We start from the raw sequence: 18,456 nt of genomic DNA on the forward strand, positions 1-18,456 counted from the left end.
TAAACACGTTAACATTATAGCTGTACAAATACATTCAATTATTTCCCTTTTACATTTATTCAGGTCATTAACTTGGCGAATAATTTTTATCTTACAATTAAAGTTAGTCATGAGATAGATAAATAATCTGCAGAACCCACATTGAACTATAAGTGGACACGGATGCACATTCCGCACCTTACAACTAGTTTTCAACTTTTGTTATCGTTGCTTAATAAAAAAAGTGCAACTTGTAAGCAGTAGAGGGTTCAGTAGCATATTTTTGAAAGTGTATAATAATGCTGGAATTAATATATAATAATAGTGCGTTCCGGTGAAGGAAAACATCGTGAGGAAACCTGCACATCTGAGAAGTTCTCTATAGGAATTTCGAAGGTGTGTGAAGTCTACCAATCCGCACTAGGCCAGCGTGGTGGACTAAGGCTTAATCCCTCTCAGTAGTAGAGGAGGCCCGTGCTCAGCAGTGGGCAAGTATATAATACAGGGCTGATATTATTATTATATTTAATAGTGCGATGGAATTGCATTTTTTTTATATATGGACGGCAAAGTGAACACTGAACCTGTTGGTAAGTGGAGTGGAGTTAAATATAATGTCGAATACGCTAATGTATATATAAGCTGATCTCGGAACGCGACACACTAGCGTGGGCCACTGTGGAGGATTTAACACCTTGTGTACGGTGGTTACTATCCGGGCGGATATAAAATATATCAAAAAATGTGCATGACGTAAGCAGAGGTTTTTAAACTTAAATGTTTACAATAGGATTTAGGTATAACAGAGGATTCTGAACTTAAATTTAATTACCATATAGCTGCTATTATAAAGAAAGTCAACAAAAAACTCGACTTATTATAAAGAGAGTAAAAAAAATTAATTAAACACAAAAATAATATTCATCACCATAGTACGCTCTTAGAATATGCTTGCTCTGCATGGAATCCTGTCTATGTACAGCATTGCTATATACAGAGTATCCAACGCCTTTTATCAGACATCTTGCCTTATCATCTGCAAGAATCTCTTATTAAAACCCGTGCCCTGTTAGCTTCATATTACCTCATGTTATCCTTACATTCTCCCCAGAAACCCACTGACCATGATCCGCCAGGGTTCCCCATACAGATCCAATTTTGGACTTCATTCACCAAAGAAGATATGGAATAATTATAGTGTGATGTGTAAAATTACATAATCTTGACATATTCTCCGATTCCTTAAAATTATGCAAAATTTTGCTAAAATAATAGCCTATGTGGATTAATTACACTATTTGACTATAATAATATTTATAGGATATTAAAAATGATCTTATTAGTCTTATTAGTAACGTTTTAATGCAATTTAATAACTTAATGTAAATTGATTTTTTTTAAACTATATATTAAAGTTTAAATTTGTTAACCATACTAAGATAATGACACTAATATTTCTGAGTGACCTAACATTATTTTATTACTGTTTGTTCATAATGAGAGTATTTATAAATGATGGTATATCTTTATTTGGTAAGCACATAATAACTATTACCAAACTGAACCAATGATGGGTATGTGTACTGTTGATCTTCCTGAAAATAATAAATAAATAGATCCATAATGATTATTTAAATATTAAAGTTGTTCCTGTTCTAATGAATAAATTACTGTAAAGAGAACATACAATAACAAAATTTAAACACTCAATTCACGACTCCGAAATAAATACGTCCTCGCACAATCACACTCCATAATGATAACAAATAAGAAAACATAATTTAATTAGCAAAAACTACGCACAATACATTCAAATATGTACATTTTTTGTACGATTTTTAAGAGCACGCCTTCAAGTCTATAGTAAAACTGACTGAGTAGTCAATTAGGTTTTTGTTACAGATTATATTGTTATTAACTATTTGCTTAAAGGCATTAAGATCTAAGTTTTTTTACGTGTAGTGTTAGGCGTACGTCTTTTGCCGTTTTTCTAAGGTACCAATTCTTAGACTTCAAATTACAAAAGATTCAACTCCAAAAGCTGTGGTTGCATGCATGTCATACGCACCTCACATTTTCAAAAATGGAATCGTATCAATGGTCTAGGACAATGATTTCGGCTAGTGTGAAGATTATAACGGTTTAGGTACAGCATTTGTGTCACGGATCCCTGATAATGAGCAAGGTTCTCATACAAGTGGGGGATGCAGTTGGCGTGCAGTTGTCCGTGCGGCGCACACGCAGCGATGGCGGCCGATCGGATAACGTTCAAAATCAACGGCGTTGAGCATTCAGGTACATATTTTCCAAATTTTTTATAGTCTTTATATTTCTTCATAGTCTCCGCGAATTCCTAAGGGTAGAAACGTGATATTATATACGTATCTATTTCTACAGTAACGTATGGTTCTGGATTTAATTTTCTTTCGAGCAGTTAATTAGGGATTGGCAGGGAACTGGAACTTCCCGATATAGCAATAGATTCGCCCATTCTATTACTATATAATTGTGATAGCAGTGTCTGTGCAATATTAGTAACTGCACCTACCTTTTGATCAATGCAAAAGTTTATTGCTTATATTATATCCTTATTTCATACCATTTTACTATTCTTAACTGTCTCTGGGACTTTAAATTCGATTCTCAAGTTGGGTAAATCTAATTAGTGTTCGTTATTAATAGTGAATGAGATTGGAATTACTATCTGCATGGCGATAAACTCGGTTATCACATTATTGCAGGAGTGTTGTGGCAAAGCGTAGTGAATAGTTTCATTTCTGTCTACACTTTTGAGGATTGCTTTCCTGTATGAACTTTAACTATGTAAAATCTCACACTTCTCCGTGTGCACAATGTGCCGTGTTTTCTTCAGGTATTAATATTTGGTATGATATTTGCTTGATTTCTTAGTGTCGGTGTGTGTCGCATCTGGGATTAGCCTGTGTATAAGTATATCCGGTTCCAACAGGCCGGTATAATTGTGTCGACTCCCGATGGGTTATTGTTGTAGAACCTCTTGTTCTAATATAATTTAAAAATTAAAAACATAGATGTCTTATGTCAACTCATGTAAAACAAGTGCTCAATGATAAAAACACATTCTCTGAATTTATCCGTATTTTTCATTTCACGTATAGTATTATTTTTACTACAGTTATCATCTCTCGTCAGTCGCCACTCTATTAGACCCCACTCCACTTACCATCAGGTGCAGTAGGGTTCAGTTGCCTCGCACTAAAAAAAACTCATGACCATAAGAGGCCGGACTTTCTTTCTGCCTTTCTTCAGACTTGTCCTTTTAGGTAATTCGTGAAAGACGAATAGCTTAGCGGCTTTAAGAACCGTATTTACAATAACGAGTATTCCTCCTATTTTTAGTTTTGATCAATTTTTTCCTAACTTTCCATATTCCTGCCCAATTAGTGATGTCTTTCCTATTAACCTTGTAGTAGTTATTTTTAATGTCATCATTCTACTGTTATATTGAAGGAGACTAGAGTTTCAGGGACAGAATGAGAGGTTGTGTGAAAACTTAGCCACAATTCTGTAGCTGTAAATTATTATTTTGAAAATAAGAAAACCTATATCGCCACGCCTACCCGTAAACAGTAGCTACCCGATACATAGCATTGTAAACTGTAATATGCTGGAACTTCATGCACTTTCATACTAGAAATGTGATGATTACTTTATTTGCTACATATTTTTCAGTGACTGCCTCCATAGCATAGCGCTGGCTCAATATTACAAGGTCTTCTCTTAATTTTTAAGTATTTTGCAAAAATGAGATTAAATTTTTCATATTGGTACAAAATATAAAAGACAATAATTCATGATAGTCGTCTTCAGAAAAAGCGTCTAGAAAATGCCAATAGGCTAGCCTCTATCATATAGGATTATATCTAGCGAATTATGGGTATGATGACACCTCTGCCTATTCTTAAATAGGTATAAAATCATGATGTATGGATATTTCAGTGGGCAGCGAGGTTCGAGCAGACCTGACTCTAGTCGACTACATCAGGAATGGTGCTGAACTGCGCGGCACGAAGTACATGTGCCGGGAGGCTGGCTGCGGCGCCTGCATTGTCGCTGTCTCCAAATACCCTGGTGCCCCTGTACACTCTGTGAATGCGGTAAGTTGTTTATCTAAACTAGAGGTTTGGGACCTCTTTTTCTTATAGACCACGTTCAAAATGTAATTCGTTCCGGTGGAGCCCCTGTAGCTAAATTTCTACCATATATTCTCAGAATATGCAAGATTTTATTTGCCTACATTGATAGGTGAAGTCAGGCCTACTTTTTGATTCTTTACTATCAAAACCAGATAATTTTTTGTGAACGCCCCTTACGAATTGCGAACCCCTATATTTTAGTTACGGCAACGAACACCCCCGTCGTGTCACTCAAGGACCCCTGGGGGTCCACCTTGACCACTTTGGGCCTCAATAGTTTAAACATTTCGTTGTTGATGCAAGATATGGGAATAATACTGACCTACATAAACTTTTCGGTGCTTATTTCGTTGTTGCTTGCTTGTAACCAACTGTACATGATTTATTTAGTTTCAAATCTCGTTTAATATTAAAGCGTGTTGAAAATTTTATGGTGACTAGAACTTGTATTTTAACTGAATTGTTCGCTTTCAAACGTATCACCCTTGATACTTATGAATTAATTTAAGCTTGTCGGACGCGTTCTTTTTATTCATTGCTAAAATCTGGAAAATATTAAACCCCATAAAAACCAATAAACTTATAAATGTAATTATAGAAATTTGATTTCGCAAATCGTATTAAAATATTTTTTTTTAGCAAACAACATGTCGGTTAAGCTAGTTTGTTCGTTTTTTACTTTCGACCCACGTTCACGCAAAAAGTAATGTACAAAAATCAAAGTCATTCATTTTAATTTTCGATAAGTATCTATAAAAAAAACAGTCGTATGTTGGTGAATGTTTTAGATTAGGTTTCATCCACACATACCACGTCGACATTACATCGCAACGTCATTTTTTTATTGCTTTGAATGACCAGACGTATTTGCCTTTCACCTGATGGTAAGCGATAAGACCGCCCATAAAAAGTAGAAACACCATCCAACATTTTGAATTATCCTGAGACATGAGATGTTAAGTCTTACTATGTCCAGTAGTCACTGTCTACATGTACCTTATTAATCTTATCAATAATGATACATAATTATAATCCATGATTAATTGAAGAAAACAGTTTGTATATTCTTAACAACGCACGGCCCTGTCATTGTCCTGATCCTGCAGGTAATATTACCCAAAACCTATACTACTTAATCATGTCGAAGCACAACGTTGAAAATGTCAGGTGGATTTACTTTCTCTGGTGTTCGCACAATGTTCATTGTGACCTACGCTGAGAAACAAGTTCTCAATTCCTGTCCGTTATAAGCACTTTCAAAAATGTTATTGAATATTCCAAAATGTCATTCAATAGTTCATTTACAAATAATGGAAGCGGACGAAATGCCTAACCTTGACTTTGCTAGTGGGTAAAAGATTATTCTGCCTTACGCCAAATTGACCCCACTGCTTTTACTTGTAAGCAGAATGGGTTTCAGATAGGATGTCGACTGACGAGGATTGATTAACTTTGCTAGTCGATACAATTATGCCGGCCTGTTGGTATCGGGTTAGTACAGGATATACAGGAAAAATACTTCGCTGTATTGTTTGCTTGATAGACAGTATATTACGACTAACTTTACCAAGATCCAATGTTACACAAAAACTTTTTTCGACCACATGAGGACTAATCAAATTAATAATATGTTTCCAGTGCGTGATATCAGTATTATCATGCAATGGTTGGGACATCACAACGGTGGAAAAGCTGGGGAACAAGAAGACTGGCTACCACGTGCTGCAGAGGACCTTGGCGAAGATGAATGGCACGCAGTGCGGCCACTGCACTCCGGGATGGATCATGGCTATGTACAGGTGATACGCTGGGAGATTAATGCAAAAATTTACTGCCACGTTCGCGTAATTGTACTCGGTATGTTTGCGACTACCGCGGTGAGGTCCTAGGTTCGAATCCCGTTGCGAGCCTAAATAATTGTGACTGGGTTTTTCCATCTTAAAATTACTGTGATGGTGGATAAACAGTGGAAATACCATTATCATCATCATTGAATTATAAAGTATTATTTGGTACTTCACTGCGCTCGCCATCTTGAGACATGAAATGTTAAGTCTTATTATGTCCAGCAGTTACATTGGCTATAATATACTTTTAACCGGAATACAACAGTGACTGCACTTTGCTGCTAGCTGCTAGCTGCTAGTAATAGACATTGAGGTAGTACCTATCCAGGTGAACTCTGACATGTGAATTAATGACAAAACGAAAATAAAAAGCATCCAAAAACGATTTCTTGTAATCGAATATTAAAACTTTCGCTCGTTATCGCAAATATTCCTACTAACGTGGTGCAACATTTAAATTGTCACAGAACTAGCCTTTCCAATATTCTTATCAATTACTGATATTTTTTTTATATATATTTCCAAATTAAAATTTATAAATGAACTTTTTCTGGATTATAGTTGTAATCTTGTAATATCTATAATATTAGAATACATACAGACTATTCTTTTTGTGGTATAGACCACAATAATCCAGTTTGTGTGCACATAAGTAGCTCTAAACGAATAGCAGCTGTTTCGATTCCCATCGTCAATACAAGCTCCTGCCATTCTCAAATATTTATTTCGTTTTTCGATACTGTAGGAAAGATCGTTGTATTTTATATGGCACAATGCTTATAGTAGCTTGTACCTACATATATACCTACTGTATTTTTAAGTTTGGAGCAACAATTCGGTGTGTACTAGTAATTTTTCTTTGAAGCCTTATGTTCAATCGTGGTGATGTTAGTTTCGCTTCTGCCGACGATTTAGGCTTTACAAATGTACGATTAATAAATATTCATTTCTTAGTATTTTTCAATTATCATTAATTAGGCAATTTCGTATGACTGTCATATCTTTTTAAAATATTTCAGTGAGCGGTTTATTTAATATTAATGTAGTAATAATGCATTTTAATTAGACGATTCGTATTCAACATTTGTATCACGACCCTCTATAAAGACGGAGCTTTGAATAATTAAAATATTTGATATGTAATTGTATGCAGGGATGTTCTTATCACCCTTTTGACCTTATTTGCCCTATCAATACTATTTGTGCTGTTTCAATAGAGGTCAGATCTTTTGAAGTATGGAGCGATTTATTAATGTTTTCCACCAACCAGTTTATGCTGAGTTTCTGTTATGATTATGGGTATGATAAGCTTGGATATCTATCATAATGCGGGGATTAATGATTCTCGGTTATTCAATGTTATGGGCGTGTTATAATAGTTTATGAACACGAAGCTAACAGTGTGCTCGTTTTATTTATTGTAATAAAGTCAATGTCCATCAGTGGCGAAGGGTGAAGTTTTCCGAAAGGTAACCCGATACAACGTAAAGGTACTAATGTGCATAAATGTGGTCTGCAAATCATTCTAATGATAATTGGAATTTACATGAATGGGAAACCAGCAGGAATCGGGTTTTACGGACTCTTTGCTACTTATGTCCACTTAGTATTTAACTACCGCTATTACATGAGATTTCGTTAAAGTTTGCCATCCCAAATAATTAGAAAGCAAACACGGAATGCAATTTCTATATTATTTAATACGATATTATTTGAAATCATTTCTAAAGCTCGAAAAGAAATAAAATAAATAAAGCTATCGTAAGATGACTATCTGAAACAAATATACTCACAACTACTTTCACCAAACTGTTAATTCCAGCTTGCTGCAAGGAAAAAAGAAGCTTACCATGAAAGAAATAGAGCAGTCATTCGGCAGCAACATTTGCCGATGCACCGGGTACAGACCTATTTTGGAAACGTTCAAGAAATTCGCCGCAGATTCCCCGAACCCCATAACAGATATTGAGGATCTTCGAATTTGTGATAGAACTGGAAGAGCCTGTTCGCCAGATTCATGTCTGGATAGTGATTGGTGTGTTATATCGAACGTAAAATTTAATACTACAATGACGAGAATCAAACTCAAAGATGGCAGAATCTGGTACATCGCGTTCACAATTAAGGACATTTTCCTGGCTTTGGCCAGGGATGGAGTCAATTCCTACATGCTGGTCGGTGGGAATACTGCTAAAGGTAAGATCTGTGACTAATCAAAATGTGACTAAATAAAACAGATTAGAGATTGATTATAATTAAAGTTAAGGGACGTAACTTCGCCTGTAGACATTGTAATATTTCTATTACGGTATGTATATCTTCATGTCTCTATATTACTAGGTAAAACCAACAAAAATAATTTGTAAAAGGTATTCAGATGAATATACAGGGTCATTTTGACATCGCGTTACTAAATGAAACCACATATTCATCTACTTGGAAATAACATTTTACAGTAAGTTACTGGAGCCGTAGATGTAAAATAAAAAAGTGTAAGTTTCGAACAAAATAAATATTAATAAACAGTAATTTTAATTTTTCGCGCCCTAAAGCCACTACTACTACTCTAAGAAAATTCGTTGCAGCGGCAACATCATACTTTTAGTCAGAAATACTCTCACGCACCCGCGATATTCATATTAAACTAGAAAATGATAAAAAAATCAGAAACTAAAACCAGGGTTTTTCGTGAAAACATTCGTTATTAATGGATGATTTTGGCACAACGACAGCAAAGGTGAAGACGAGTATGTGGTTTAATTTAGTAACTGCAATGTCAACATCACCCTATATAGTTGGTCACGCTATTTTTCAGTGCCATATCCAATAACCGAGTACCCCAAAGTCTTGATAGACGTAGACGACGTACAGGAGCTGAAGGGCTACAGGATGGACCAGAACCTAGTGGTCGGCGCTGGTTCGACCCTCACGGAACTCCTGGACATCTTCCAAACTGTGTCCTCCACCGACGGCTTCGGTTATTTGCGAACTCTACATGAGCATCTGCAACTCGTGGCTCACATACCCGTTAGAAATGTTAGTATGTTTATCAATACATAAATAGCTTATAATTTGGTTCCTTAATTTGGATTGAAATCCGCGAAGTTCATATAGATAGCCTAAATCCGAATAAAATAAACACTGGTCAATACGGCATTTATTTATCGAAATCGATATTAGTTTAGTATTATTTAATAATAATTTTATATTAATTGTTTATAAAAAAATTAAGAAGCCTTTCTAGAATGCCTAATAATGGACACATTAATATAATTACAATGAGTATAAAAATAATTAGTCACTGGTGGATCATTAGCAGAATTCCAATTTCTCTTATCGTCTTGAAAATTTACCGTAAAAATAGTTAACCAGTATAAAAAACATATTGTTAGGAACTGAAGCGATTTTTAATAAAATAAAAGAAATACCACTGAGTACAGATATACCTTCACAATATTACACAACCGAACAACCCGTACGACTGGTAATGAACAACTGCTCGCTGCTGACTGACGACTGCCTCGGTCTGTCAAACGCTGTGTTTTTATAGCAAAAGGTATCACAAATACCTTCACAAAAACATTTACATCCTAACAATATATTTTGAAAATGAATTTCCAGATTGGCACCATCGCCGGCAACCTGATGATCAAACATAAACATAATGAGTTCCCATCAGACTTATATCTTATTTTTGCTACAGTTGGCGCCCAAATAACAGTGTGTAAGTATTAATAACAATAGGTTTGATAACCACAGACCACTATGTTTTATAGGACCTTTCACTCAGATCACGCTTTTATCACCAAAGAGGTAGGTTAAGTTTCGTGTATGTATTTTTCGTTCCATGATGGTACGAGGGGGTCAATCGCCGTATTATAGGTAATCGGCATAATTTATGTCTCAAGGTGATGACGTTGTCGATGTTCTGAATTCGTCAGTGGTTACAGTGGGTTTCCATTACAACATTGAGGGAACTAGCTAGCCTTATCATTTCGATTTATACAGGATGGATGTTTGAGATAGGGCAGCAAAGACAGATTTCGAATTTGTGACTTTAAAGTACTCAAACCTTTTTAGGTCCCACAGTCAAAAGCAAAGGGATCCATTGGTCATTTTTTTTGCTTAAATCGCCCATTTCTAGCTGATTATACAATTTTAAAGTCTGTGAATGCAGATCTTAATGTCTTCAAAAATGAAGACGACTCCTAAGAACGCTTTCTTGGAGATATAGCGGATAAGGTAGCTGCCCTTACTGCTCCATTTTAAATATCCCATCTGTATAATTAATGCGAAAATTCCTTGTAATTGATGTTAGCCCAGCTTGACTATATTAACTTAACTTCTGAGGCCATGATTTACTTGACCGTGACTATTATTTTAGTAAACATCATAGGACGAGAAATCTTAACAATGAGGGCGTTTCTAAATACCAGCATGCATGGGAAAGTGATAATGAACATTCTTCTACCGCCTCTGAGTGACGCACATAAGGTGGTCACTTTTAAGGTACGTTGAATTTTCAGACTTTGAACTTTACATCTTTATACGCAACGCTTAATATACGTTATACATACATTATTTTAATAGAGTCTGGTAAATTTGTCTAATATGACTGAATCAAACCTAAATCCGATGTTTGAAAAATTTTAAATGTTTAAAATTTCAGACGATAATAAATTCACTGCTGAAATTATTTGAATAAAAATTTACTATATATAGAGAGTGACCAAATCCTGCATAATATAAAATACATTTCACCCTGGAAATGTCTACAGGCTTTTATTCCAGGGAGCAAATATACAAAACTACATCTAATGATATACTTTTAGATAATGGCAAGAAGCCAAAGCGTCCACGCCGTGGTAAACGCGGGGTTCTTCTACCAACTGTACCGTGCCAACAAAGTCCAGAAAGCCAGGATTGTCTACGGCAACCTTTCTCCAAACTTTAACCGAGCCTCAAAAACAGAGAAGTTTCTAGTAGACAAGAGTTTGTTCACGAACGATACCTTACAAGCGTCTCTGAAGATATTGGCGAGTGAGCTGGTGGTTGCAGAGAATCCCCCGGAGGCATCCGCAGCGTTTAGAAAGTCTTTGGCTTGTAGACTTTATTATAAAGTAAGTATTTTGTACCTAACTTTACCAAATAGACAATATGAGAATCAGTTCAAAAGTATATGACCAACATTTTAGTTATCTTACCACTTTGATAAAACTAAATTTAATCTCTATGATATTGTTTTAGGGTTTGTTATCATTGTGTCCGAAAGCAGCTTTGCACCCTCGTTGCACATCAGGAGCCATCAAACTCCGTGAATCAAGGCCGGTTTCATCATCTCAGCAGGTGTTTGAGACTGATACATCCATGTGGCCACTCACCCAGCCGCTGCAGAAGGTTGAGGCTCTGGTAAGATTCATTATAATTAGTTGCAGCATGAGGTACTTAATGTGTCCTATTGTCAGTATATTTTTAATCAGGTTCTAAGACTCAGTTCGGTTGCATTAATACAAGGAAATGAAAGATATATGAAATTAAAGAAACATCAAAGCAAATGAAAAAGATCTACGAGTATGTATATCCACAAATACTAAATAAGCTATAGTCAACCTATAAAGTATTCATCTGAGTACTTCTCTCTGCTATATGCATAATTAAGATTCAAAGATGTTATTAGTTCTATGGAAAATTTTATTCAGATATATGGATACATATCATGCTATAATATACATCTTTACATTATAGCTGCCATGTGTACGTTTTATTTTATGTCTAGAGGTTGTGTTGTCGCTGAAACGGCCTCGAGCATGCGTTCAATACATTTATGGCGTATGAGTCATGGCGGGAATACGTAGAGCTACGAATAATTAAGAAAAAAAATAATATTAGGTCTTTTTGATTTTTTTTACTAGTCTTACATCTTACAGTATTGGTTGCAAATTAAAATTGAGTTTTTTGAACGGGAGGAAAGGAAACTATACATTTATTGGAATTTGCACTATCAAATTAACGAAACAATATTCTCATAAAATAATAATTAAACAACTGAAGCAAAGATTAGATATTTTAGAAATATTACGTTTTTTTCTTTTTGTATTATGTTTTATAAATTACGAATAAATAACTTTTAAAAATACGGCTATTATGCCGTTTAGCTGGGAGTCGCACCTTTGTAATTCATAGATTTTTATTTCCAGATTCAATGTTCCGGAGAGGCTAAGTATACAGAAGACTTGCCAGCATACCCCAACGAGGTATTTGGGGCTTTTGTCCTCAGCACTATTGGTAGTGGTAATATCGTGTCTATTGATGCCAGCGCTGCATTGGTGAGTGAAATGTTATTAATGCCAGTACATTTAAGGAGCTGACCAAAGCCTACGCAAACACTGTTATTTCTTGCTGCAGAATGAAAATAGGCTGTCATAATATTTTAATACTAATAATAATAAGTCACTATCAACCAATTTCCAGAACTATCCAGGAGTCATAGCATTCTACAGTGCAAAAGATATCCCTGGCTTGAATGCCTTCACGCCGAATAACGTCGTTCTTTACACGAATTATGAAGAAGTATTGAGTAGTGGAACTATCATGTTCTACAATCAGCCTATAGGCATCATAGTAGCAGAGGTCCAGCAGGTCGCTAACATAGCTGCTAAGCTTGTGAAAGTGACTTACGGAAACGTAAAAAGACCAATTGTTCACATAGACGAAGCGAGGAAAGATCCAAGCAGGAATAATCTGTTCATGACAGTAACTGCGCAAGATCGGGGAACAAATATAGACAGAGTGATAAAGAACCACGCAGGGGTATATGGTCAGTGCCACTTCCCTATGGAAACGTTGGCTTGCGTCGCGATTCCAACGGAGGAGGGATTGGAAGTGCACTCGACAGCGCAATGGATATCAGGAACTCAGCAGGTGATAGCTGCTGCTTTGAATGTGGATGCGAATAAGTACGATATAAATATTTGTATGGCGTTAGTGTTCTTAAGCTGTTTTTAATGCAAACAAATTAAAATAAAGCAATATTAATTTTACCTAGGATCGACGTGCATATCCGTCGCATAGGAGGCGGTTTTGGTTACAAGCTATCCCGTAATATGCAATCGGCAGTGGCGTGTAGTGTAGTGGCATTTTTACTAAACCGGCCTTGCCGATTTATTCAACCACTAACGACGAACTTGAAGGCTATGGGGAAGAGGTTACCCACTGTCGCTGATTTTGAGGTAGGCAGCGTATATTTTTTTGTTTCTTTATTTACCATATAATGGCATCGTTGTACCCCTTCATATTGTCTAGATTCAAGCTGACTCGAATTACTGCATATACACAGAGAGATTTTCCCGGCCATACACCCGTCACTACATCTCCTATACGCCAGCATCAGCAGTGGCACGTATTTCATGATACCGAGCGGTGAAGCTCGGCGAGTCTCAGGGAATACTAATTTATCTTTATCTCGCAACGAAATTAATCAAATAGAAAGATAGGGAGGAGTTGAAAATATTATTTGGGAGAAGTCTCTCTCTTACTGCATATACAGCATCTGTTGTTGGACTGAGACTTGTTAGAACAAGCCATTATGATTTGTTTTTACGGTGTGGTGGAAACAATATAAAAGTATACTAATATGATGATACACCAATACCTAAACGTTATAAGTATTACGTAATTTTAATATTTGATTTTATATCTCCTAAAATTAAAGGTGGGCGTCAACAGCGCTGGTGCTATTCAATATTTGAACTTGGAAACTTATCAAGATAACGGCTACATGTATAATGAAGACTTCTACAGATTAAGTATAGACTCCATATACAACTGTTATGACAATAGGAGGTGGACGTATAGTACTTATAACACTCTGACAAATACACCGAAAAATACTTGGTGCAGAGCTCCAGGTAATGAAACGATGAAAAAACTAAATTTCTTTAACTATGTACCTAATCTGAAAATAAATGAATATGTATATTTTTCATATATCCGAACACCAGCAAGGAAGCAATTGTAGAATTCTAGAATATTCAAATAAAAAATTGTATCTCAATATTTGAAAAGTTTTATTTTACAATTAATTAACGTACAATAATCAAAATCAATTCTATATTATTCTCTTGTAGGTACGCTGGAAAACATCGCAATTACAGAACTAATGATGGAACAAATAGCATACGAATTGTCTCAAGATCCTGTTGAAGTACGCCTTGCTAATCTAGACAATTCTAGATACAATGATTTGAGAGAAATCATCGAGACTTTAAAAACAACTTCACAATATAATGAGAGGCGAGTACAGGTCGATAACTTTAACTCTGCGAATAGATGGAAAAAACGAGGTCTCCGCTTCAGTTTCATGAGATGGTCTCCTATATCTGCTGGAACCTACAAAGTTGTTATGTCAGCATTCTATAGCGATGGTTCTATTTCTATTACCCACGATGGAATTGAAATGGGTCAGGGTATCAATACTAAAGCAATACAGATAGCAGCTTTCATGCTGAAGATACCTGTCGATAAGATCCAGGTGAAAGCAACGAACACCAATGTAACACCAAATAGTTTTTTGTCAGGGGGAAGTGTTACCACCCAGAATATTGGAGTTGGCGTGAGAAATTGTTGCACCGAGCTGTTGAGGAGACTCCAGCCTATAAGAGACAGTATGAACAATCCACCCTGGGAACAACTGATAAAGGGCGCCTTCGATGCTAATGTAGATCTTCAGACTACAGGGCTGTTCAATGCAAATGAGTTCGAAAATTATAACACGTTCGGATCTGCCCTGGCCGAGGTGGAAGTGGACATCCTGACCGGTGAAGCGATGGTGTTGAGAGTGGATTTACTGGAAGATGTGGGACGAAGCGTTAACCCTGAACTGGATATTGGCCAAGTCAGTTACCTGCTCATATATTATATGCCAATTTATTTATTTTAATATGCATGCCTTTTTAATCCGTTTTTTAGACGCAAACTATAAACAATATATTTTATTCGATATATAGGTTGAGGGAGCATTTATTATGGGTCAAGGAGTTTGGACCTGCGAGCAAGTGGTAACCGACAGGAACACCGGCGAGGTGCTCACGGATCGAGCGTGGAATTACCACGTCTCGCTGGCACAGGACATCCCGCTAGACTTCAGGGTGGAGTTCAGGAAAAACTCCATAGGAACCCCGAGTGCATTTGGAGCAAAATGTAATTATGACTAGCATTATTCTGAATTGCCTCAGTGGTGAGGCTGTATTGCGTGTGCAGTACGACTGCAGTTCTGAAGTCCCGGGTTCAATCCAGGGTTGGGCAAAGTGATCTTGGGTTTTTCTGCTTAATATCGTCTATCTGTCTGGTAAGTATCGGTCTAGAATTTGAAATTCAGTGTAGACCATTTTACTCAGGAACGCGTAGATGTATTAAGCTAGCCTCGGTGGCGTAGTTGTAATTGTACACGGTACAAGTACGACTGCCGCGCTGAGGTCCTGGGTTCGAATCCCGGGTCGGGCCAAAATAATTGTGACTGGGTTTTTCCATCTTAAGAAATACTCAGTCGCAGCTCGGAGTCAGGAAGTTGGCGGTGTGATACCCCCGTGCCTCGGAAAGCACGTAAAGCCGTTGGTCCTGCGCCTAATCTCTCTCCCGTAATATCGGCTTGTCGTCTCACTGAACTATGAGAGTGAAGGAACAGAGAGTGCACCTGTGTATTGCGCACATACTTGTGCACTGTAATATATCCTGCGTACCTGGCTGATCTTCGTTGAGATTGGCCGCCGTGGTCGAAATTCAGCTAGGAGGGAGGTTAATTGTGACATTTATATCAAATTTTCGGCTCGATGAAACTTGTAAGTCAATGGGATAAAAAAATGTGACCGTTTATAGCGCATATTTCGTGATTACACAAGGGAATATAATATGACTACTGTTCATAATAAGACTTAACATCTCACGTCTATGAATGGCGAGCGCAGTGGAATACCAAAAAATACTTTGTAATTTAAGGTGTTGGATGGTGTTTCTACTATTTATGGGCGGTCGTATCACTTACCATCACGCGAACGGCAAGCTCGTCTCGTTATTCAAAGCGATAACAAAATATCTGAATAATAATAAAAAAAGTTAGTTTGTACAGATACCTCGGCGTGCGAGCCCAACTCGCACATCTCATGTTTTTTTTATACCTACATTGTCTTTACTTCCGGCCCCAAAACAGGAATAATATAATTATGGAGAGGTATTTTTTTGTATTCACCTAATAATAAGTCGAGAGAGCCTTTTTATGGTAAGTGCTAAAACTGCCAAAAAACGAAGTAAATATTTAAATTACAAAGCAATTTATTACAAGCGATGGTAACCAAAAATATTTTTATATGAAAGACCTATCGCTTAGAAAAGAAAGGCAATGCCTCTGTGGCTACGATAGCTGAAAGTAGTTACATTACGTCTCTTGTCTAGGTGTTGGTGAACCTCCTATCTGCATGTCGGTGGTGGTGCCCATTGCCATCAGAGAAGCACTGTCCGCAGCACGATTCGAAAGCGGGATACCCACCACACAATGGTTCCAGATTGGTAAGATCCTTATTTTCATTATACATGTTTATGTTTTGCTATTTGAAGATGGCGTAAGATGGTAGTGATGGAATTGTCAGGAATTGTGATAGCACGTCATTTGAGGGATGGAAACAAATATGAGAACAGAAGCTGTTGTAGTTTTATTTTGGGTAATATTACTGTAGTGTATGTCTGTATGGTAGTCTGCTTGTCTGTCCAGGTAAATTGTCAAAAGATGTTCCGTACTTTGGTAGCCACCAGACTTATGTATACCAGTATACTACCTTATTTCTTAAGAGTTTTAACTATTAGGTAATGGCTGCTTCATCCTTAAGGACGTAAGCTATTGATGCTTGTCTTATTCCGTTTTATTAGAATTATTAAATCACCTTACAAAATCATTGTAAAACTATTGATCTATCTATTTATTTTCCTGCCACTTTTATATAAAAAACAAAACCCTTTGCCTTTCTGTTTCAGATGGACCTTACAACGTTGAAAGTATTGGACTGGCGGCCGCAGTCAAATTGGAGGATTTAAAATTCTTTTGATTGCCCTAAAATGCATGTGTATAATAAAATATTATGCAAAAATTTGCTGGTTGCCGGCCACTTTCAATATACAGGCCTGGAAATCTTTGATGGAGTTCCAAGCTCATTAGTGGATGTTCTGTATCCGTTGGTTATGATTAAAAATGTATTTTATCGTAATCAAGATTCGGTTTACATCCGTGCAGTGGCCGGATAGTAACCAAACCTTATCATAATATGTCGCCGAAATAGGTGCAGGCAGCAGGCGCGCTCGCAAGCCTTTTGCCATATTTAGAAGAACCCAGTAATACTTGCCGAAGTTTATACGGCGGATTTTGTGGTCCATGGTCTTACACGGACTTCCTGTTTGGACTGATATTGTGCAGGTCTACTGCGCAAACCGCAGACTATGGTGCTGTGAACCATCAGAGGCACACACATTGCACCGTTCCTACTTTGGGAGTTGGATACCAATACATCTTGTCAGCAATGTTCTGGCGAAAGTATGTGTCCTTTGGCACTTCTCGCTGGTGTGTTGGTCCATAAGTATAACACACCCTCGAGTGCCCAGCCTGGGACCTACAACGTAGCGCTCTTAGAGTAGTTCGTCGGGAAAGACTTCTCTTTCTTTTTTCTTCTATCTTGCCGACCAGGTTCAAAATATTCGTACCATTCGGCCTCCCAGTGGTTGTGCATGGCGATAACGCGGTTTTTCCTCGCGAGAAAAATAGGACCGTATCATACAAAATGCATTGTAACTAGTTACACTGTGTACCAGATTGAGTAACATTTTCATGTTTCGGCTTTCTTTGCCATTTGCTACCAAATACAAAGAATTGTGGATTTCCATTACTGCAGAGTTCTGGTATCTACAAGGTCCAGATGTAACTGGTTAACATATTGCTCTAGCTATATGTATAACTTTGTAAGAAACCTTATTATTCATTGTGTTATTATAATAAAAATATTCACATTTAAAAGGAATTATTCATTGGAATATTACTATTGTACTGTAATAAAACCTATGTATGTGGTTGTTGATAGCTTTAGATATTTCTATGGAATTTATAAATCTGAAATCACAGATTCCTATCACTGGAATATTATTTAGAACCGTTGCAACAATAGTTCTAAGAATTTCAAACCGGAATCCTTATACTGTTCCAGATAAAAAAGCACACATCATATTGTGTAATGAACATAATATATATCAAACGAAAATTATTTTACAAAGTAAAACGTAAAAAAACTTTTTTGTTTGTATTTTTTATGACACTGAAATGTGCCTAATGAATAAAGGACTAAAATAGATTTTGTGTGTGTGTGTGTTGTTGTGTGTGTCTTTCGCTGAGGTTTCCTTACGACGTCTTCCTTTACCGTTAA

General features: G+C 36.7%; 1 protein-coding gene across 1 annotated transcript; it reads left to right on the top strand.

Moving 5' to 3' along the window:
* Nucleotides 1-2,199: 2,199 nt before the first annotated feature.
* On the top strand, nt 2,200-18,129 carry LOC115451585 (xanthine dehydrogenase/oxidase). The gene is made up of 17 exons (XM_037437491.1): nt 2,200-2,274; nt 3,958-4,115; nt 5,793-5,953; nt 7,824-8,197; nt 8,817-9,037; nt 9,623-9,725; nt 10,386-10,510; nt 10,834-11,121; nt 11,249-11,410; nt 12,199-12,327; nt 12,473-12,957; nt 13,047-13,230; nt 13,713-13,908; nt 14,128-14,894; nt 15,007-15,199; nt 16,448-16,561; nt 17,024-18,129. The coding sequence occupies exons 1-17, from the start codon at nt 2,226-2,228 to the stop codon at nt 17,092-17,094; spliced, it is 3,780 nt and encodes a 1,259-aa protein (XP_037293388.1). The 5' UTR covers nt 2,200-2,225; the 3' UTR covers nt 17,095-18,129.
* The last annotated feature ends 327 nt before the right edge of the window (nt 18,130-18,456 follow it).

This window comes from Manduca sexta, chromosome 11 (assembly GCF_014839805.1).
Source record: "Manduca sexta isolate Smith_Timp_Sample1 chromosome 11, JHU_Msex_v1.0, whole genome shotgun sequence".
In the NCBI taxonomy this organism is placed as follows: Eukaryota; Metazoa; Arthropoda; class Insecta; order Lepidoptera; family Sphingidae; genus Manduca; species Manduca sexta.